Raw genomic sequence first — 24776 nt, 5'->3', positions numbered from 1 at the left:
TATTTTCATTCCCTCTTGTCTATCACCTTAGTGTCAGGGATGACTTTCGCAGATATCCTCAGTAGCTTTGTTTACAATTTGACAAACAAAAATTAGTTTAGTGCATCTGCGATTTTACTGGTACAGTAAATGTCGTACAATAAAAACTCATAATTCGAATTAACTTCTTGGTTATCTGAATAGTTGGACTGGTATGGCTTAATATTGAATGTATGGGACTGTAAAGCTGAGAGTCCATGATTCGTCTCCTATTCCTGAAAAAAAAAGTGCGTCAGAGTTAGGAGCAGTGGGTGGGTTATATATCAGTGTTATATATAGCACAGATACTCATTATGTAACTGTTCGCCAATATCCAAAATACGCCAACCGAATGTGAGTAGTTTGTTTTCAACAATGATTAATGTTATTAGCTACGTACAGAGTTTACTTCACTTGAAATTAATATTTTTACAGTTACGTACACCATTTACTATATCTTAGAATTAATATTGTTGGTTAATTTTACAGTTTACTTTCACTTGATATTCATATTGTTGTTACGTGCAACTGTGATAAGTACGTGCACGGTTTATTACCACTTGTGATTATATTGTTAGTTACATACACCGTTTTACTCTCACATGACATTAATATTGTTGTAGTTACGCATACGATTTACTACCACTCAAAATTAGTACTGTAAGTTGCATATCGTTACGGTTACGCACGCAATTTATTACCACTTGGCATTATTTATAGCAGTTTTGTTTTATTATTATTTAAATAATAATAAAACTTAACTTTGATTAACTTAATCAACACGACTGTCTGACCTGACCTGGAAAGCATGTATTAATATCTCTGACTTGCTATACCATAATCAGAATGCCTATCGAGTCTCATTACATGGTCGCTGGACACTGTTAAGAATTAAATCTTTGCATGAGAACTGTTTATTGAAAACATTATAACGCTGTATAGAATTCATCTGAAATAACACGTAGTTTTACTACCTGCCATTCTAACGTGCCACGTGAAATATTAACGCATTACAAATCAATGATGTAAATTTGATTCACATCACGAGCTTGCTGTACCAGTACGCCACTCATATTTAATACATGATTTCCGGCGATTTTTCGTGTAACAGTTCGCAGAAACATTTTGGCGACGTAAATACAATGACTATGAGATTGCAGTAATTTTTTACGGCTCTCCTCGATCGCAAACCTTTCATAAATACCACCGAACATCTGCATTAACATCGGATGTATTTTAGTTTTTTTGTTTTTCATTATGAATTAAAATACTGTTTGAAATATGAACCACTGAAGTGTACAAAGTACATTATTGTTATTATTAACTAACAACTTTATTAGACAATAGATTATTTTAAATTTCTTGATCTGTTTGTGTGTTTTCTGAATTTTGCCCATAGCTACAGGAAGTCTATCTGCGCTAGTCATCCCTAATTTATCAGTGTGAGACTTGAGGTTCGGTTTGGTTTGTTTTGAATTTCGCGCAAAGTTACTCGAGGGCTATCTGTGCTAACTGTCCCTAATTTTGCAATGTAAGACTAGAGGGAAGGCAGCTAGTTGTCACCACCCACCGCTAACTCTTGGGCTACTCTTTTACCAACGAATAGTGGGATTGACCGTCACATTATAACGCCCCCACGGCTGAAAGGGCGAGCATGTTTGGCGCGACGGGGATGCGAACCCGCGACCCTCAGATTACGAGTCGCACGCCATAACCACCTGGCTATGCCGGACCCTTTAATTTTCTTCTATCTTTGATTAACATGTACAACACCAACAGAAAACACTATTAATTTACTTTGTTATCCCACTATTTATATTTTGTCAGCTTATATCAGCTTATTTATCTGCATAACTATTTATCTGTCTTTAGATTTGGTGACAAGAAGTCCATTGATGATGATATAGTATAATCGAAATGTTGTACGTTTACAATAAAGGTTTCTTCATTATCTATTCAAGCCGTGTCAAAACTTTAACTTATATGTCTGCCTTCTGTTTTTATTACGTGTCTGTCCTAACCGTCTATAATTAAAAAGCTACCTGTATATCTTTGATCTAAGTTGTAAAGATATGAATTACATTTTACACTCTTAAACAAATTTGATGCATGAATATGATTGCGTCAAAAGTTGATCTTAGATATCTGGTGTTACCGCTAATATAATAACTGTGGTCATACATAGCTGTCATATGAACATAAATGGCTATATTAGTATATAAGTATGTATATTATTATTTTATTTTATAATAATTCATATTTCATTATAATTATTACTTATTTGCGTGATCTTCCATGGTAATAAAGGTATAACGTTCAATAACCAATCAACAGGTCGTCAGCCAGTCAATAAATAAATTATATCGAAAATATGAAATTGCAATGAAGCAGTTCTTGAACAAAATTATAGTATTTTATATGGTAATTACCGTTCGTACAAATACATATGAAAAATATCAATTTATGATGTTAGAAAAACACGTAGGTGCAAGAAGTTTTAATATAAAATAATAACCCGAACGCCTCTGAAGGATAGACATTTGTTCTTCAGGGGAAGACTGGGAATTGTGGTGTAACTGAATAAGTGATATATAATGGTAGTTGAGCGACGTCATGAAGTCACCTGGCCTTCCAGGAAATGTTTTATATATGCTTAATGTACTCCTATTATATGTGTTTCATCGCTGGTGCAACACGGCTGGAAACGAGACAGTTATGTAAAAGCGTGTTAGACATATTTTGCTTTAGAAATGGTCAAGAAAAACTGCATTTCAGTGTTTCTAAAATAAAATAAAGTTGACACAAGGAGACTGACTGAAGAAAAGAAATGTTTACAAAGAAATTAATGGAAAATTATCATAAATCAGTAGTAACTGTTAGAAAGATCAGAGATAAACATTGAGATTTTACACTGGATAAAAATAAATAAATAAATAAATGCATTTTTCTGACAGAGAAGAAATCATTGATCGAAGATCGCTGATTCCAGGACCTACATTTATTTCGTTAGATTTAACAGTATTTTGATCATCAATCCAATAGCTACTTTTATCTCCATGTGGGATTTAGTTTTAAAGTGGGTTTCAATGCCTATGAGACTAACATTTTTAATAGAATGATCAGGTTGGTTAAAGTGTTGAACAACAGAAAGGTATATGATTGTTGTAACGTTCCCAAATAGTTGTTCGTGTATGTCCAACATTTTGGTGACTGCATCTCTTACGCTGTAGAAGGTAAATGGTACTTTTTGGTCTACAAGTGATGTCTTTAGAATTCTTAGTTTCTTTAGTTGTGCTTGCCAGAAAAAGCCAATAATTTGTATAAACTCGTTAAGTTTGAAAATTTGCCATATTACATTGTCTGGTGGGGTATAATTTATTTATCTCGTTTCCAGCCGTGTCCCCCTAGTAATGTGACACACACAATACATTGAAATATATAAAAAAACATAAGTCCTGATATCCCAGATGACCATAACGTCGTCCAGCTCCCTTTATATACTAGTCATTCAGTTACGCCGCAATTTCCTGTTTGCCCCTGAAGAATAAATCTCCCTCTTTAGAAAGCGCTCGGGTTATAAGGTTTGAACCATTTTGTAAAATATTGATGATAGCACTCACTATATAAGTTCAATATCAATAGTTATATAAATTAACATTTATTAGGCAATCACCAAAATAACTTTACTGCAATTACCTAATCATAAAAGACTAATATTGATCGTAAATATCTCTAATAATAGAAAAAGCCTAACTTATATAAAAAAGAACTTCCAATGAAAAACTACAGTTTATTAATATACAGAGACTGATTTTTCCACACATCTGAAAGAGCAAGGGCTTAGTATTGTGATTATAATATCTAAACAGTGGAACTAAGGCACACATTACAAAATGTATATAATATACTGTATCCTTATAGAAGGGCTATCAGCAGAAGTAGAACGATCACAGTGTTAGTGGTACACCACTTATCAGATTTGACTCTTGTTTGTAAGCCTCACTTGGATAATAAAATTATTGTTTAAAACGTAATGGTAGATTTGATCACTCAAATTCCCAACATCGTACGTATAAAGTTATAATACACGGTCATTAATCGGTTTAGGAGATATATTTACTCTGAATCAAAAAGAAAATTTGATTAGCACGTGAGCTTTCATAATGATCGCATACATGTAAAATAAATTGTTTAATGAAAATTAGATTTCGTTCCCTACATAGTTCAACTTATTTTTGTTATTCTACTCTTTTCTTCCTTTGAATGTTAAAATTAATATAACTTTGTGTTTATCTACATAAAATAACTTGAGAAAGAAATTCTCTTTAAAACGGATAAAGTACTCAGCTTACAAGAACTAACTAATGATAGTTAGATAAAATGTTACTAATTTGATTTGCGATCTGACACATTACTTTGTCAATTTCTATGCATCAGCTAACATTATTATTACCCTATCAATAGATTCGCATCAGAGAGAAAAATATCACGTTTCATCCTTTTGTTTTAAAGTTTTTATAACGCATGCGCATTTACGCTTTTCCAAAAAAGGTTTAAGTTGTTTATATGCTTTTTTATATTAATGTTCAGGAAAATTATGAATGGTAAAACGTATGAATGGTAAAAAAGTACAAGTGGATAATAAACATGCTCATGATATTGTTAAAAAATGAAACGTAAAGAACTGGTTGAAAACATTTTATACCAAAAGTATTCGTGTCCATGATACCCTGCAGTAATAACTGAGAGGAGTTTAACGCATCAACTATTTCACAAATAATATTCCCCCTCCAACAAAACCATTAAGGCTAGGAGTTAATAAAACATTAGATTGTCAAAAAAAATACGATGATTAAAATAAATGTATATGCTCTTTATATCTCAGAAATAACTCAGCTGTAGCCGTATTGACAGTATGTTTTTTATATCTCAGAAATAACTCAGCTGTGGCTGTATTGACAGTATGTTTTTTATATCTCAGAAATAACTCAGCTGTGGCTGTATTGACAGTATGTTTTTTATATCTCAGAAATAACTCAGCTGTGGCTGTATTGACAGTATGTTTTTTATATCTCAGAAATAACTCAGCTGTGGCTGTATTGACAGATACAAGTACGAAGATTAATTCTGATTCTATTACAGGTATACTTCACTTGTTTACAGTTTCTCATCTAAACAAATTTTTGAAACGTTTTTAACCCTAAATATCTTCACGTAATAACATTTTCCTCACAACCGTTCTATTGGACCTTGGACTGACGTACTGCAGTCAACCTAAATTGGTCAAATATACCTGAAATCATTTTGTTTTGGAGTAAAACATACAAACCAGCTGTTTAGTATAAGCTTGAGTTTTTCATCTGACTTAATATTCTATTCACAACCGACCAACCAGATTTCGTTTTGACTACTGTGCTAGTCAATACCGAGTTTTAATCTGATATTCCATGATTGGCATGTGTTTTGTTGTTGTTTTATTCACTAAAACGTCCTTCAAGAACACACGTCTCTTCACGTATTAAACTCGCATTTTAGTAAATCGACTACTTGAAAAAACATGTTGTGTCACTATTTGATTACTACTTAGCAGTATCATTGTTTTGCAGAATAGACAGACGTAAATAACATGACAAGGAACTTCTGGACACCTGGAGGTTGATGACAGTATCTATCATCACAGAAACATATGTTTTGAAGGTACGTGGAGTTTTTTATCTTGTTTTATAGTCTAGTCTCTTGTTGCATTATACATCTATTACTAACATTTTATCAGCGAAACACAGAAAACTTGTATGATTAATCGGAGATATTGCAGCAAACACGTTGAAACCGTGTTTGGCGCGCTCACTGTAAAAGCATCGGATATTGAAAACTTCATTGTAAAATAACTTCCAACGACGTAGTTTTACGTTTTAAGTTTTAAAAAAGGGCATGAAACTTTTCTAGAAATAAAAAATATTTTGAATTGAAGACTTACGTTAAAGTACTATTGCTGATTATTAATAATTAGGTCAAATACATTGTTTTTCCTACTGTCTCAAAAACAAAGATTTTGGATCAGGAGCTGGAACATCACAGCACAAACCTCTATTTAAAGTTTAAGATGACTTGGACATGAAACATGATTGATTAACATGATATCAATTTGTTTTTTTTCGAATTTCATATAACTATTTCACTTTGTCTGTGCCATTGAAAATTTAATTTGATGTATTTATGTATTTGTGTATACTTATGTTTTATATTATATATACTCCTCTGTAACAATCTCAATATGTCAACCGGTAATTTTTTAAGCCAAGAATTGTTTTTTACACCTAAGTTGCCGGTCCAGACAGCATGTGCTGGACGGTGATTCAAACTCGTAACTCCAGGTAACGAATCGAGCGCCCTCACTACCAGGTCACACCAGGTCTTAAGTACGTACTAGTACAATAATAGTAATTTATTTCAGCATTCTTAATAATTCCGTACAATCTCTACAGTTAAAATGTTTAACTTAAATTTATCATTAAGACCTTTCCAACACACAAAACAATCGGTGTGTCATTTTTGTATAATATTTTGATCATATGGCATTTATTTTTCACATCCTCTATAAATAAGATTTTTCTGTCTTTCAAAAGAAGATATTTGTTTTAAAAAACAAAAGAAAATAAATTATCTTACTATTCTCTTTGTACATAAAAACATTCTTAATATTGAAGTGCAAAATAAATTACTAAGATATACACAGTTAAATATCACAAGCCGAGTTTAGGTAAACCTTAACAATCTATCTTAAACATTAACAAGTGATCTAAAGCTAATTTGTTAATAACTGTTATAAAGTTCATTATATAATACAACATTTCTGTTTTTTAACAATTTTCCACAATAAAACTATTTAAAGCCATTAGATATCGGCCTAAATCGGTTTGTCTCTTCAAACTCTACAAGTACTTTTTCCAAATCTAATCATACTGTAAAATCAACTGTGTAAACCAAATATAATCTTACACGAATATAATAAGAACAAAACCTGTGACTAGAATGCTTTTGCCTCATGAAAATTTGTCATACAGCCTGTATTATAATAAGAAATATCATAATAAGACTTATTTATTTGCATACATGTTTTCCTCATACAGCTCGTGTTATAACAATTATAACCAGCTTCAAGTCCTTTTAAAAACAAACGTGTACTTTGATTTCACCATATATATAAACACAGTTTAGGTTATACCTTAATAGTGTGTCAGTGGTTGTAAAGTCAAAACTTATCAAACACTAACGATCCAGTTAATATGTTTCTAACTGATCTGTATCCTAGTTTTTAAAACACATTTTAGGTTATATTTTAAGAGTCGATTCGCTGATGTAAAGTCTAGTTTTATGAAACACTAACATTCTTTCTTGTACATTAATAACATAATTGTTTGCATATGCTATAATTTTCTAAACGTAAATCACAGGCCTAAACTTTATTGGATTTATGTATTAACCGTATTTACTAGAAACATGTCAAAGACTGGTATGAAGTCCAGTGTTTACGAAATACAATCTGTTATTAGCAAGTACTAAAACTTCATTAAAAATAAATAACTGAGTTAAAATCCAGTATTTAACAAGTAAAACAGTAATATCTGGTTTCTAATTCTTTTTTTTAAACGGATAATTTCAGTTCACCTAATATATAAAAAGCTGAGACAAAATACATTTATCAGAGGGTTATGTAAGCAACTTCCTAAAAAAGGTTACATAAACCACTCAATATAACACCGCTTTAATAAAAATTCGTTCTTAGCTTAATAATTATAGCCTTTTAACTTTCAGCATATCTTCATAAGATAAAACCATTATATCGCACAAGATATAGGTTGAAATTGATCATCACTTCAAATTATCTACAGGTGATACTTAAAGACCTAATCATAGTATAAATAAACTGGAAAATAGCAGGTTATCCTACACTTACGAGAATAAAAGGAGTGATTTTAATACTTACGTTCCATGGAATTTTGTTGTACAACTTGTGTAATAACAAGTAATATCATAATAAGATTTATACACTGTGTTTTATGACAACTATAATATCCTAATGAAACTTAATGATTTATTTGCTGTCTTACAGATCTGAGTTTGGTATTACCCTTATATATTCAAATAATATCGTACGACAATATGATTTAATGCTTTTTATCGGTGAAAATGAATAGGCCATTATTTGAAAGTGTTTAACGCTTCTTTACTTTAGAGACACCCAGTTAATGATATTTCTCATATGAATACACAATGTTCGGGTTATTTACATTATGTATATGAACAGCCAGAACATGAATTCAAATGTGTAAGGTTAGTATGAAAATAACGAATGGGAACGCAACATTGCGTTTGGATCTTGTAAACAGTAAATATAAGTAATTAAACCACACGCTAAGTTATTACACAAAGAAATAATAGCTCACCGTCCTGTTTTAGTGATAATCATCTCAGTTCCTAGTTCATGAAACTTTTCCCACAACTCCTTTGTCTCTAAATAAGCATGGACATGCTTGAGTTCTTCACAGTTACAGCTGGGAAGAACCTGCGGGTTCTCCTGTTTCATCTTCCTGTTACCGTGACTAGATTCACAGCTTTTGTAGCCCTTACTACCGGAACTACTTGGTTCGTTTTCTCGCTTGATACGGTCTGTGCTAATCGTAATATCATTGTCACTGTTATATACTGTATTCGTATCTTCGTATTCTAAAGTTAACTTGTCTGGAACTTGAACTTTCTCTAAGGAGCAGGATGAACTGGAAACTGCTTCTATTAGTTGTCCACGACTTATTGTTTTTTCCACAAATTTCTCTGTAAGAATAGACCAAAAAATCTCAAAATAACTTTGTTTTACGAGGACTTTCTAAAATCAGAAAAAAACAGTTAAAAGTGTAATACATGTTCGTCATCGGTTTTGTAGTGTGTAGATTTCTAAGTCAACACAATTAATAGCTTTGATTCACTGAGAAGAGTTAGAATGTCCATCGATGGGACAGTGGTAAGTCTACGGATTTATAACACTAAAATCAGGGGGTTCGATTTCCCTCGGTGAACACAGCAGATAGCCCTATGTGGCTTTGCTATAAGAAAACACACATAATACACTTAGATAAAATTCATTTAATTCCTCAAACTAACACCAGAGTGAAATGCAGTGGTTCTAATCCTCGTAAATATTTATACAATGGTGGATAGCAAGAACAATTATTATACTTTCTTTCGTAAAATCAAGGATGTATTAGTGTCTCTTCATTTCTACAGTGCATATTTTACATTTCAATGGGTTGATGGTTTTGCAAGGAAAAAAAACAGTGATTTTTTTCAAAAACATATTTTTGTTGTTGTTTATTGGTTAAAATGAGATGCAATCTGATCACCAGTTCATGAAGAATAATTGTTTGAAAATACACACTTCAAAGACTTATATCTTGTGAAATAAACACTGTTTGTTTTAGAATCTTTGCACAAAACTACACAAGGATTATATTTGTGCATAGCAATCCCTAATTTTCTAATTGATACAGTACATGAAAGCAGTTAGTTAATAGCATCCACCACCAACTCTAAGATAACTCTTACCTGACCAAATAGCGGGTTTTGATTGTCACTCTAATAACTCACCCATGGTACAAATTGTAAAGTGAGTTTTAGTGTCAACGTTCAACTTGGATTCATAACTGGCTCATACAAGGCCTATAACATTGTGATATAATATTGTGTATAAAATGAGATATTTATACCAAAAACTTAATGTTTTAGGTTTGGATTCCCAAAATAACAGCAGTGTATTAGACACTTACGTGAATAACACAGTGCTGTGCAAAAGTGTTAGACCAAAAAATATTTTGTCATTGTTTCCGTCTTATGGAGATATAAATCTTATATACCATTACAGAATGTATATTTCAACACTATGGTAATGCTTCACTAGTCCCTCTTGACAACTGAATATGCCAGAGTGAGAATAGTTATCATTCTTTATAATTCCCATACTCTTGTACTAGAGACATGTCATAAGGGTTCTGCTTGAATGAATATACTAATCAAAATTAGGGTCTGAAATGATTCCAAATTTGAAATATTTGATTCAAAGCATAGATTATACGTCCAGATGAAGTAAAATGAAAGCTACTTACTTCAACCCATAGTACCTGCAATGAAGCATAGGGCAGATAGTGTGATTGTTTGTGGAGTGTTTTTCTGCTGAGGAGACAGAAGATACTTGCAAAATAGATGAAATAATGGACCAGCACAAGTACCATCAGATACTAATCAGTCATGTTATACCCAGTGGTTTGTATATTATTGGTAAAGGATTCTACTACTAAGAAGATACTGACCTCAACTACTCATCCAACCTATAAAAAAATTAATTAGCTAAGAAAGAAGCTGCTGGAGTCATTCAAATGATGCAATGGTCCCCACAGAGCCTCGATCTCAACCTACCTGGACAGATCCGGGATTTGATAGATCAAAACTTGACAAATTAAAAGTTACTCCCATAGAGTTTTTGATATGTGTTTGTGTTTTCTTATACCAAAGGCACATCGGGCTATCTGCTGTGTACACTGAGGGGAATAGAGCCCCTGATTTTACCGTTGTAAATTATTTTTAGTTGAATATACAAAATCAGTATAATAGTTTAGCATGCAATATATGTCGTAACAACGGCTTCTGATACTGTTAAACAGTATTAATACATTTATACATGACAACACGAAAATAAACAGTAATATACTATTGCACTCTATAAGATTCTTAAATCCTATATCGCTGGACTATAGTGGCACTTGAGCAAAGTGTTGTTGAGCAAAGTCTGAAGCAATTGTTCCCAACCAGAGGTGCGATATAGCGTTCCAGAGGATGCAAGATAACATGTGTTTTGGCCACCTTCACCTTTATTCTCAAATAAATAATTACTGTAAGGGGTGCGAGAACATATTAAATTTGTTTTAGGGGTGCGGGGCATAAAAAAGGTTGGGAACCACTGCTCTAAAGCTTCAGAATCTTACATAGTGTTAAAAATATAATATACCTAAACACTAATATCTCAAAAGTGTAGCTAGTTATGAACACATTGTGTATTACACGCATACTGAGAAATGTATTACTACCTCGAAAATAAACGTTTAACAATATTTATTTTCATAAACAGTAGTTGGATCTAATATATGAACTTTCTTCAGCTTACCAGGGGAGTATTTTCACGTCAAGTTAAAGCGACAGCATACAACAGTAGGTAGCACAGTCCACGTGCATCAAAAGTCATAGCATACCAAATAGTGAATACAGATCACATACAACAGTACAAAGCAGTAACAATATTACGACAGATACATATAACACGATAGTTGAAATAATTTGATAAGCCTCAGATTTATACCGAAGGCGAATAAAAAAATCTTTGAAATCAAGCAAGATCATTCAAAGTAAATCAGACGAGATTAGTTTCACCAACGCACTGATTATTTTACGCTAAAATGTAAAATCCATAAAAATATATATTTGTAGTTTATTCAGTGGCGGTTCACCAGAATAGAACAAAAATACTATTTTATTAAAGAACATTGTTACCTATCAATGTCCAATTATAATTAATGCTTTAATCTCTCCAGTTTCTATTGGTAACAAATATTATATCAGTGCCTGTTTGTTTTGAATTTCGCGCAAAACTACGCTATTTATCCCTAATTTAGCAGTGTAAGGCTAGATGGAAGGCAGCTAGTCATCACTACCCACTGCCTACTCTTGGGCTACTCTTTTGCCAACGAATAGTGGGATTGACTGAAACATTATAACGCCCCTACGGCTGAAAGGACGAGCATGTTTGGTATGACAGGGATTCGAACCCGCGACCCTCGGATTAGGAGTCAAGTGCCTTAACTACCTGGCCATGCCGGGCCAAATCAGTATCAATCATTTTAATGTAAACTGGGCGTGAGAGATAGGAATGGATGTTGTACTAATGAGGATCTTTGTCACATCACTATAAGTTGTCAAGAGTAGCCGTATTCCTATAAAAACAATTGTAGCTTTCCCCAACACTTTTCCTGTCACATTCCAATAGGCTATTCATGTTATTTTTTCTGGCTGTATGGTATTTTTTACGTTGATTAGCTTGTTTTAATAGATAAATTCAACTAAGCTGATAGACAGACTTCAGTGATGAAGAATGGTATTTTAGGAGATCTTCTACGAGCTGCTGAGTGTGCATTCTTTGTGCAAAAAAACCCATACTACTCCAAGTTCTATAGACGTCTTATGAGTTGTGAATAAGTTGTCCAGGTATTTATTATATAATATATGTTTGTTATACATTTTGGTAAAAACTGTTCAACTATTAATCTCCTGTAGAAAATGTCGAAAAGAGGGATTACAATGCCGACTGTTATTTCTATTGATCAATGGAAGAGTTTTTCCTCTGATGGAGACACGTTTCATTAAGCTTTCGAGTTGACGGTCAAGGCGAATGATAGAAATGAGTTTTTACCAAACATACTTATGTTTTGAAATCATTTTTGAACTTTCTGTCACTTTGCCATACACACACACACATAAAATATAACCGTAATTTTCTATTATCTTCGAGGAGAAAGTTAGAGGACAACTGTTGATAATATTTTTACGGTAACGAAAATAAGTGATCAACAGAAAGTATGGCTTCATGAACAACAAAGAGCATACTTGTTTATTCTGAGTAACATTTCACAAACAATAACCAGGTGGATGTATAAGAAGGAAATTATTAATTGAAATTATTGTTAATAGAATATATACATAAGCTTATAATTGTATTACCTTATTTTTTCTATTGTCCCCTAGCGAGTCAATACTTAGTTCACAGACTAGACAATGCTACGGTCCAGAATTCGATTCTCTACGATGGACAGAGCACAAGTAATCTATTATGTATGTCTGTATTAAAAACTACAAACCCTTTTTAAAAGCGTTTTGTTAACAAGCTATGTTAGAGGAACTTTTATGTCACGTGACTGAATGCCGAAAGTTGGCGAAACATCGATAATCACGTGTTCTTGAAATACAATACAAATAACAATGAAATTAGAACGAATTTGTTTCCTCGCTGATTGTTCATTTTTTTTAGCAACATGCCTCCCAGTGACACAGCAGTATGTTTGGAGATTTACTACGCTGAAACTTGGTTTTGATACCCATGATAGGCAGAGATTGTATAGCTTTCTGCTTAACTTCAAATAACACAATAAATTACCATTACATGCTATATCCAAAACGTATTGTTTTTAAATATTATTTTTAATTTGACCATTACGAAGTAAAAATAAAAAGGAATGTTAAAATAGAAGTAAAAATCTATTTAATTGTGACATGTATGCTAATCGTTAAAATATGAAAAACTTGGGAAAAACAGTTGGGGCTACTTTCTAATGTAATGCGCATCAATCTTATTAGGTCTAGGTTTAAAAGTTCATTTTCGACTAGTTGATAATACTGATAATTGTGTACGTTATATTAAAATGATTTAAAATATGCAAATCGGTAAGTTACGTGATAGCTACACCTAACATAGCTGTGAAACTGCATATATTAAAAATACATTTTGACATTGTTTGAGGTTTTGTTGATAATGTGATGCTACCGAAAACTAATTTATTTTGTGAAAGGTTTGAAGCAGCCTCTTCAGCCCCTTCCAACACAAAATGAGTAAACACTCTGTTCATAAAGATGTGTTTAAAGTGAGGAATTAAAATTTCCAAGCACCCCACTAGTATAGCGGTAAGTCTACGGATTGACAACGCTAAAAACAGGGGTTTGATTATCCAAGGTGGGCTCAGCAGACAGCCTGATGCGGCTTTGATATGAAAAACACACACACACACTCTACTTAGAATTTCCAAGACGAAGACATAGTTTATTCTTAATGACATTGGAAAACAAATCAGTTTGAATCAGTTTGTGCTCTAAGACCATCCTAAAATAGACTTGTAACAAGTCGTGGTAAGAGAAGTTGAGCGTTTTGTAACAGATGAGAAGCCAAACACAAAGGTCAGTGGCAAAAGCAGTTCCAGCGGACCTGACAACAACCTACTCAAGAATGATCTTCATCTGAAAATGCAGCACAAGTCACGTGGACACAAGTTGCTTTCACAACATATCCGTTTAACCTTCCACATCTCAAGCAGCTGGAGAATGAAACGGTTATTCATGCCGTTACACAGAAAGATTTACCAGTCAAGTTATCACATTTCTGTCCAATCGGACTATGGAAACGGACGCTGGAAAATCGTTGTGCACTGGATGGTTTTTGCGAGAGCTGTTGAGAGAAGAGATATGGTTTTGACCTAACAACCTTACGACGAGTTGTTTGCAGGAACTGTTGACAAGATGCATGACCGCCGAAAGGTAGAGAATGATCAGAGATGGAGGCATGATCTGTAACGACATGGGCGTGGTGAGGTTCCTAAGTTATTTTAATATAAACTATTTAGCTTGCATAAGTTTTATTATATATTTGTAAAATAAAATTTTAAAATATACGTGAACAGTATTATTTATATTTTATGACATAGCCAGATGGTTAAGACGCTTAACTCCCCGTTACATCAAACATGCTAGCCCTTTCAGCTGTGGGGCGTTATATTGTGATGGATAATCCCACTATTCATTACTAAAATAGTAGCCCAAGAGTTAGCAGTGGATGCTGATGACTAGCTGTGTTCCCTTTAATCTTTTACTGATAAATTAAAACAGCTAGCGCAGATAGCCTTCATATAGCTTTGCGCAACATTCAAAACTTTATGATATAGTAAAGTGCAAATTGTGTATGCAGAGAAATTACTCTTACGATGATCTTTTATTTGTTTATTATTTGTAAAGACCTCAACTCGAGAGAGGTACCTCAGAATACACAACAACAATAAACGTATATTCAGTGCAGATTTGTCTAAACTTGCCGGTGAAGAAGTTTCGATGAAAGAAGACATTTAGCCACAAAAGCACAGGAAGCTAACCAACAATTTCTCTTTTAGGCTTAATATGGATATGTAAGTTGTTTTTGATATTCTGTACGCATTGTACATAGTATTTAGATATTTTTACACATATGGTCCATAGTATTGAGTTACTTCACACATTTTGTCTACAATGTTGAGATATTTTACACATATTATTCAGAGCATTAAAATATTCCATTAGACCAATATATATATATAATGTGTGTGCATTTCTATATATGTATATATATTTGGTATTGCATTTGCATGATCGCTGTTTTCCTGAATTATAAAATAACTTTAATGATCCATCAGGAGGTTCTTAATTTTCATCTGGATGAATTTCATAAACCTGTACTTGCTGCTAAGATGTTAAATCTGTTATCACATGATAGATACATATATCAAAGTTGCACAGAAGTCTGCTGTAAACAACTCAAAGCGTTGAAATAAAATTAGTGTTAAACTTGATAACAACTGCAACAAGACCAAACATTCTTAAATAGAAGTTTGCAGTGAGGATTATAGGACATCCCTTCTGGATAAGTTACATGTTAAGAAGAATCTCTGGGTTGTTTGCTAGACAACGAAAAACAGGATAAAGTCTCAAGTTGAATTTAAGTTTTGTTAACTTGGCAATGCTTTTGGTAGTATTTCAGCAACATGTAGCAATATATTTGTCCTTAAAAAAAAAGATTATTTTGAATATACTCAAATATTATAAAGATTATAGAAAGACTAGAGGTGCGTTAAATTTTAGAGAGTTTATATGATCCAAAGGCTTAAATATATTAACTGTGGTATTATTACTTACTTTCAGCATACACTTCAATATATAAAGGAGTACGGAGGCCATGTATAATATAAGTCAGTATTTGAACAAAGTGAATTAAAGACGAAGTTTAAACCAGTAGATATGATATCATGTTTAATTATGTTTATTTTTGAATTTCGCGCAAAGCTACTCAAGGGCTACCTGCGCTAGCCATCCCTAATTTAGCAGTATAAGACTAGAGGGAAAGCAGCTAGTCACCATCACCATCCACCACCAACTCTTGGGCTAGTCTTTTACCAACGAATATGGACACATCTGTAGGAAGAATGGGATAGAGAAACAGATGCTATGTGGAAAAATAGAAGGAAGGAAAAGCAGAGGGTGTCAAAGAACTAAATATATCGACAGCCTCAATAACTATGTCACCAAGAACTCAATGAGCAACATCGAGTTGATAAGGAGGATTGACAACAGAGAAGTCTGGCATGCCATGGTCGTCGATGTCTGCCGCAGATTTGACACATGAAGAAGAAGAAGTGCGATTGACCGTCACATTATAACGCCACCACGGCTAAAAGGGCGAGCATGTTTGGGATGCGAACCCGCGACCCTCAGATTACGAGTCGCACGCCCTAACCTACCTGGCCATGTCGGGCTTTGTTTGATTATGTCCTTCTGGTTCAATTAATGTGCATTGAGTATGAATTAATTATAAATCACATGTCATCTCTGAGTAAACATAGTTAAATTTAAAAATCTAGTCCTAACAACACAAAAGAACATTGATAATGACAATACTTATATAATTAATAATCCAAAGATTACGATAATTTAAATAGTTAAAAATAAATTGCCGTGGTATTTATTTTACTAATAGGATGGCGTTATGTATGCATTTTCAATAATTGTAACCTTAACTTCACCTGTTCTTGTTTATGATAAATTCTAAAGACTTTCTGCCGAGGAGAAAAACAACAACTTCATTTTGTATATATTATTGTATAATACAATTGTATATATTATTGTGTGATATTATTGTATAATATAATTGTATATATATTATTGTGTAATATTATTGTATAATACACACTCTTGAATGATTTATTAGAAAACACACGATACTTAAACAAAGCACCCCACTAGTACAGCGGTATGTCTCCGGATTTACAACGCTAAAATCAGGGGTTCGATGCCCCTCGGTGGGCTGAGGAGATAACGCGATGTGGCTTTGCTATAAGAAAAACACACACTTAAACAAAGCATGTTACTTTTTAAGAAATCCACATAAAAGAAATGAAAGATTTAAACCTTAATAACTTTTCTTTGACAACGAATGTTAGCACTTGACTCTTTATAGTAAATAATGGAATAAAATATACATCTTGTACTGCTGTATTTCGACCATTCAAGCTGATATAATTTTAGTCAACTTTTTACACACCATACAACTATTTTCCTGTACCTCTTTTCACTTATTTTGTTCATAATAAATAAACGTCATAGAAAATTTTAAAATTAAAAGGATAATCCCTCGCCCTCTTCAAATAGTTACACGTGAAACCGAAGAATTGGATGCACTTATCTTATTTCTTCAAAGAGCTGGTGAATATTTTATTCCATACATTCAAAATCTCTAATTTAAAAAAACACACACCAGAGAACAGAATAGCTTTTGTATAATTTTTATCGCAGTATTTTCACTGTGTCCATGAATATTATATTCATAATAAGATTTACTTATTCTTATTTTAGTCATTATGTTTATATATATACATGTTGTCATAACCCAAATATACGGCGTGTACATGTTACTCTTTGAAGTTTCGTACTTGAATGTTTAAAGTTACAGAACGTAATGTCGTTTTGATGTAGCAAATGGAATTATTTGTTTATTCATTAATGCTCAACATACGTAACCTTTGTTTCACAATAGTTTTGTGTTTTTTCTATTTCTTAACAATAATATAGACTACTGTTTTATTTTACATATACATATATATGTATATATATATATACACAAATAAAATGTCGTGTTTATTTTAATCTACAGAATATGTGATAGTCGCAAATTGAGCATTATCAACATATTTTCACAGACACTAATGTGTAATATTGGTTAATAGATAACTGATATGTTTTGAGAAAAGTGGGGTTTAACTTTTTTGTTGTTTTTGTTTTTCTATTTTGATAATAAAGTAAAAATCCGAGGATTCATATGTCAAAAACGTTAACCACTTCTCACAAGAACGTTAAAGATCTGGCAGGATATAAGTGCAAAAACAAAATAATTCGAAAGTTGACAAAATAATTGTCGTACCCTTCTTAATGTGATATATAGTGGTAGTATTTAGTAAATATATTGAATAGCATTAACATGGGTGTTGAGCTGAGGATTCTTCTACAGTAGATGTCTGTGACTTGTTGGCGATCAATAAAAAAAAAGCGAATAACACGCACTCCACTTGTTCTTAAAATAATATATATATATATATATATTGTTTACAAATTATGTACACTGCACAGATCATAGGCATATTATAAACACTTAAACTGTCATTAGGCCCGGTATACCCAGGTGGTTAGGTCAATCGACTTGCAATCTGAAGCTCGTGGATTCGAATCCCCGTCATGTCAAACGTGCTTTTCTTTCAGCCGTGGTGGCATTAAAATGTGACGGTCAATCCCACTATTCGTTGGTAAAAGAGTAGCCCAAGAGTTGGCGATGGGTAGTGATGACTAGTTGCCTTCCCTCTAGTCTTACACTGCTAAATTAGAGATGGCTAGTGTAGATAGCCTTCGTGTAGCATTACACGAAATTTAAAAACCGGCAAACAAACAAATAAAACTCGTCGATTTACCATAGTCGTATACTGTTCTTTCAGTAATCGCCTGACTCTCGTACTTTAGAAATCGCCTATTCCTTTTGTCATAGTGTATTCAGACTGGTTCATTTACTTTAGAACTCGCTTTGACGAAATAAACTATACTTTTTATCTCTTTCAAAACTACTGGTTTTCCTCTGACATATTGACGATTAGGCAGATAACTTTACGTTTAACTTTCCTTGGCCGAACCTCTAATTCTCGTGATTTTACTTCCTCGTCTGCTCCGTCTGTCTGCTCATCTCACACTATTTATATATTTATCATTTAATCATTTGTTCGCCTTTTAAAAATCTCTATATCCTCGACATCAATAAATTTTACACGACATTCGATAGCCTCAACATCAATAAATTAAAAACACAGCTTCCAACAGTTGTCTACCTATAACTCTCTTTTTGTTAAAAATTAAACAGTCATAAAATATTAACTCACAAAATAAATTAATTAAAAATATCTACACTATACAGTCTTATATATCATGACAGTTGTTAAAGATACAGGAAAACTGCTTTTTTTAAATAATTTGTTTCTGGGAAATGAGTGGAGACACTAGTTTGAAAACTACACTACATCTTCAGAGTATTTTAGATTTTTTTTTCCATTTCCTTCTCTTTCGTTTTCTTCGGATGGATATATGTTTTAAAGTTGTTAATCAATACTTCAGTTCGACTGAATATTCTTACAACAAATAGATATTTATTTTTGCTGCTCATTATAATTTCATTAAATAACAAAATTTGTGTTTATTTGTGAGGAAAATAATCACTACAAAATACGAGAACGTAATAAGTATCATTTACTGACAAACAATTTAGAAAATATTCTTCTTTTGTTTTCAATTTTAAAATATCCTTCAAAGCTCAATTCTCGATCAAAATCGTGTTCTATTATAATCAACAATATATTTGTGCTTTGAGAAACAGTTGAATCATTAATTATATTACCAATTATTAGAACATTAAAAAAAAACTTTAACTCCTTCGAAGTTATATTGAGATTTTCAAAATATATATTACATGCCTAAATATTTTTTTTCATCTTTTCACGCAAAATGAACTCACAACAAAATTAAATTGACGTAAAATATATTTTAGCCAAACAATAATAAAATTCATAGTATTAAACTGTCAACAATTATCTTAACTAAAACTATACATCACAGGTAATATAATATCGACTTGGCAGTCATGTTCAAACAATAATATTCTCAATTGTGAGGAACTGTCAGTTTGACTTCAATCAAACTATATAGTCTTATCTATTGAATGAATATCATTTTCACGGTTTTCGCAAAATTATAATACAGAATAAAGTAATGAGTTGTTAACCTTGTAGATTCAGCCAAATTTTTATGTCATCAAAACTAACATATATAACATGATATAAAGATACTCATCTAATGTTTTATAAAATTGTTATACTTCAGATAAATGATATTATAATCAAAATCCACTCAAACTTTAGATATATTAATCAACGAAATAAATTGAGCCTAGTAGTATAACCAAAATATAGAAGTGTTTAAGGTAATAATACATTGTTAACTTCTTTATTTCAATCACTCTGTGTTAGCTAAACTACCATGTAACAGACCATCATTGTACTATCCAAACTAAAATGGCACCCATGTTGACAGACAATTATCGTGGTGTCGTCAGCCAAATTAATATGCTATATATATGTTAACAGACTGTCATCATAATTTAATTAGCCAAACTAAAGTGCTACACACTTTAATAAACTACCAACATGGTAAAGTTAAGCTAAAATGTTATCTATATTAATATACTACCACCTTGGATTGTTAGCTAAACTAAAATGTTATATATATTTTAATAGACTACCATTATATTAATGTTAGCTAAACTAAAATATTGTCCATTTTACTAAACTACCACCACGGTATCATTAGATAAACTGAAACATTATCCAGATTAATAAACTGCTATTACGGTATTGTTAACTAAAGTAAAATGTTATCCAAAATAAATACCACTATGTAGAACAGACATACAGCGTATGAAATATTGTATTCTACCAACTATACATTAAGTTAACAAGTTAAAATGTGAACGTGTGTGTGTTTTAAACGTTCTTATTACAAACTAACCCATATTAAATATAGAAAGAGCTAACGTGTAGATGACGGTGAAGCTTTTATAGAATTTTAGGCTGGTCGTGATTGATCAATAATGCTTTGTCGAGTTGTAATATATCGTTACATTTGTTACTTTGTAGTGGATTACCTTTCTGTATACAGTTGCCAAATACTGATGTTTTAATATAAGTTATTTGTTAACTGGAGGCTTAACCTCAATCACATTGATAAGTTGATGGGAGTATTTTTAACACTTAACCGATAATTATATTGATAGAAAAAATAAAGTAATTCCCATGTTTTCAGATATTCGTAGCAAAATGACAAATAAAACATAAACTGACACAAACAATCTATTTAAACAGTTTCTAGTTTTGAAAATTCAGATATGTTATAATTACAAGGATATCAGCTATCAGTGATCTAAAACTTTCTTTTATACTTATTAAATCGGTATTTCTGTATAAATAATGTTTCATATTAAAAAGAGAAGCTCTTTATAGATTGTCCAAAAAAGCTAAATAATTTTACGAGTAAGATTCTACGTAAAGGTAAGACGTTACTCATACAAAGAGGTGATTCTACGTAAAGGTAAGACGTTACTCATACAAAGAGGTGATTCTACGTAAAGGTAAGACGTTACTCATACAAAGAGGTGATTCTACGTAAAGGTAAGACGTTACTCACACAAAGTGGTGATTCTACCTAAAGATAAAACGTTACTCATACCAAGGGCTAGTTCGTCGTTCTTGACATAACAGTAAAACGTTACTTATACAAAGGGCTAGTTCGTCGTTCTTCACATAACAGTAAAGCATTACTTATACAAAGGGCTAGTTAGTCATTCCTCACATAATAGTAAAACGTTACTTATACAAAGGGCTAGTTAGTCGTTCTTAACATAACAGTAAAACATTATTTATACAAAGGGCTAGTTAGTCATTCTTCACATCACGATAAAACGTTACTTATACAAAGGGCTAGTTAGTCGTTCTTCACATTACAGTAAAACATTATTTATACAAAGGGCTAGTTCGTCCTTTTTGACATAACGGTAAAACATTACTCACCTAAAGGAGAGGCGGTCTTGCAGTCAGCTAGAGTTGTTCGGCCGGAGTTGTAATCGCAGACATCGTCACTTGATCCAATGCCGGGACTTACATGTGACGTTGCTATTAAGGAATCGATGGAGAAGTGTTTGGCTCGCACGGACAGTGGGGGAAGTACATTTTTGCGAGCTTGGAAAGTTACGGGTGGTGACAGCGTGTCCCCGGTGTCCATATCCGGGCTACGTGCGCCTGGCGCCACCATATAATCCGTCGTGGGACAGTTGGTATTCGACGAGAAATTAAGTAGTCTCGAGGGATTTCTTAAAGAGAACGTCAAAAAATTAGAAAGCTTAGAGTCTTGATAAATAACAGGTTTAACTTATTGTTCAATAAAAATAGTTCGGAAAAATTAAAGCATAATTTAAACAAAATAAGGGGTATCTGAAAAGATAAAATATTGTTCAGCTTCTCAAACGGATCAAGGCTTATGAATACTGTTTGGCATATATCCAGTAATCACCTGAAGAACGACTCTCATCTTGACGTCAGTTGATGGGAAAGTCCACAGCAAGGTCAGTTGTAAGCAACGACACTTAGAAATCAGCCTACGTCAGTTTCTCGTAAATATGCACAAGTAAAATGTGTCTCTTCCTGATGTCTAAACTATTGTGTAACATGGATATTCCCTGAAGGCCTTGTCTTAATGAGTATTCGTTATTGGGCTCAGCGTGAGAGATTATAGAGACCGTGGATAAACCAGTAGAGAAACAATTAAAACAAATGCTTAAAGCCTAATGGATAGAGACCTGGTGCAAAAAAAAACAAACAAAACGTTTTGAGACATATTTCACTGGTCCCTACTCAAGACGGAAGAAACACTTATTATAGTTTCGACATTCCGCGCGTGAGCATTTACTGTCAATTTTATGCTGATATCCCGAAATTTGGAGCTATATTGGAAAGCATGTCCGAAATGTGTTGAGTGCTTGATCGTACAGTTGAGTCAAGAGAACACGCCAGATATGTAACACTGTTCGTTAGTTTGTTTCTCCAGGCCTGTGCAGGTGTTTCACTCGCTGTTCACCACCTTCAGAATGCTGTAAGAGACATTTAACAGTTTCGAATTATCAACGGTTTAATCTGACTTTGATCGTCAAAGCTAACGCAAGTAGCCAAGTATACACAGTAGCGCCCTCTAGAGTAATTATCCCACTTATTTCCATTTGCTCCTGTACACTTGTACTAGATGATTAAGCCCATCACTTTATGAATCTTAACATTACATGATCGATGCAACCTATGTTGCTTTGTGGCGCCACCTACTCCTTGGAGGAAATATTCTGGACTCCACCTCTTTAGACGTGTGCAAACTGATACAGTGTGTGATAATTGGGTGTCGTTTCTCTGGATTACTGCTGAACAAAGTAGTGGTAAATTAAGTTAGTGTATTGTAAGGGAAAAGGCGGAGCTGTTAACAAAATTAAGCTATGATTGGTTGCCTTACTCGTCAGATTCGTTGCTGAGATGTGGAAGTTTGGATACATATACGTTTCCGCGAGTTCACTCTATAAACTTAATGAGAAAGATCTTAGTTTAATCCCTAAATGTTTACTTGTCAGTGACCACTCATACTAACATTAACCACCTAATTATATATACGTTACTCTCCTTAGCTGGCCCTAAACACAAACACTCCAACCATGATCTGGAGTAGTTAACGTCTGCGAGCCAAAGTGATAGATAATGTCCATTGGTTTCCCAAGTACTTTTATTTTTAAAACTTGTGTCGAAATGCTTTAGAGTTGTTTTTCTGGGTTGTTACTAAACAAATTATAAGTGTTTATAATCAAATTATAATAATTAATTTATTATTATTTCGATAATCAGTAAAATATAAAAGTAATTAAGAAAATAATCAAACAGATTGATGCAAAGTTAATTTAACCTGGAGAAAAACACAATAAAACTACAGCAAAGTTAAACCAAAACAGAAACTTATCATTCTCAATTACATCCACAACGGTTTTAATACTAACAATATACTCATCTATAAATATTTAAACTAGATATTTTTAGTAGTGTTTATACGTTTCTGACATTTTAACTTCTTCAACATAATATAAATCATTTTACCTTGTTCATATTATTTAATCATTCTCACTTATAGTTTTCACAATTTCTTGTTTTATTTTGTAGCCCATTGTCTTGTTTAGAATTTCAAAGTCAACTGTTTCTTTTTTAGTATTAATTTCAACTTTAATCTAGTATTATTTCATAAACTGTTACTTCATTTGTACAGTAATACAATATACTGTTAGTTATTATTAAGTCATTATGTTTGTACATTGGTTAGTAATCTTTTCATGTCATTTTCTACTCATTAATTAGAGTTTTTAAGAGTTCCAACTTCCTTGAGTGAATCCTAATATTTACTTGTACTTTGTAATCCATCTTCAGTTTGTTTGTATTACTCACTGAATCTTCAGTTTGGTAATGTTTAGAAAATCCTTACTTTGACTGGTATTACTTTATTAACTTTCACTTTCCTCGAGGGTCTTTAATAGATGTTCGTGTTGTTTGGTATTGTTAAGTGAACCTATCAAAATGAATGGTTCACTTTGATTTTTATCACTTTCTTTAACATTGTTAAATGATTCCTCTGTTAAATATCGTTTAATTAATCCCTGCCTTGATGTATTTTTCCCACGTGTATCCGTATTGTCTAAAGAGTTCTTATTTTGTTGGTAAAGTGAAGTGGGTTTCGATATTGTTGCTAGATATTAATTTTGTTTGGTTTGCAATGATCAAAATAAGCTTTGAGTGATAAAATATTACAGCGGCAGCCTATTCGAATATATGAATATACGATCCATTAGTATGGTAAGTATATTTAGAAATAAATAGAGAAAACAAATATTTAAAATTTGTAAATAAAAAAGAAACGACATAAGTGACTCT

The 24776-nt window shown here is 32.6% G+C and overlaps 1 protein-coding gene across 1 annotated transcript in view; it reads right to left on the bottom strand.

The window, feature by feature from the left end:
• Positions 1–23023, bottom strand: part of LOC143232454 (uncharacterized) — a 60428-nt gene extending 37405 nt beyond the window's left edge. Inside the window, exons 1-2 of the mRNA XM_076467928.1 lie at positions 21840–23023; positions 8466–8850 (exon numbers count right to left, since the gene is read on the bottom strand). Of these exons, the coding sequence (XP_076324043.1) occupies positions 8466–8850; positions 21840–22080 (626 nt within the window). The 5' untranslated portion in view covers positions 22081–23023. The remainder of the gene's footprint in view (positions 1–8465; positions 8851–21839) is intronic.
• Between the last annotated feature and the right edge of the window lie 1753 nt (positions 23024–24776).

The sequence above is a fragment of the Tachypleus tridentatus genome, chromosome 1 (genome assembly GCF_004210375.1).
Source record: "Tachypleus tridentatus isolate NWPU-2018 chromosome 1, ASM421037v1, whole genome shotgun sequence".
Lineage (NCBI taxonomy): Eukaryota > Metazoa > Arthropoda > Merostomata > Xiphosura > Limulidae > Tachypleus > Tachypleus tridentatus.
This window is presented reverse-complemented; position numbering and strand designations above follow the sequence as displayed.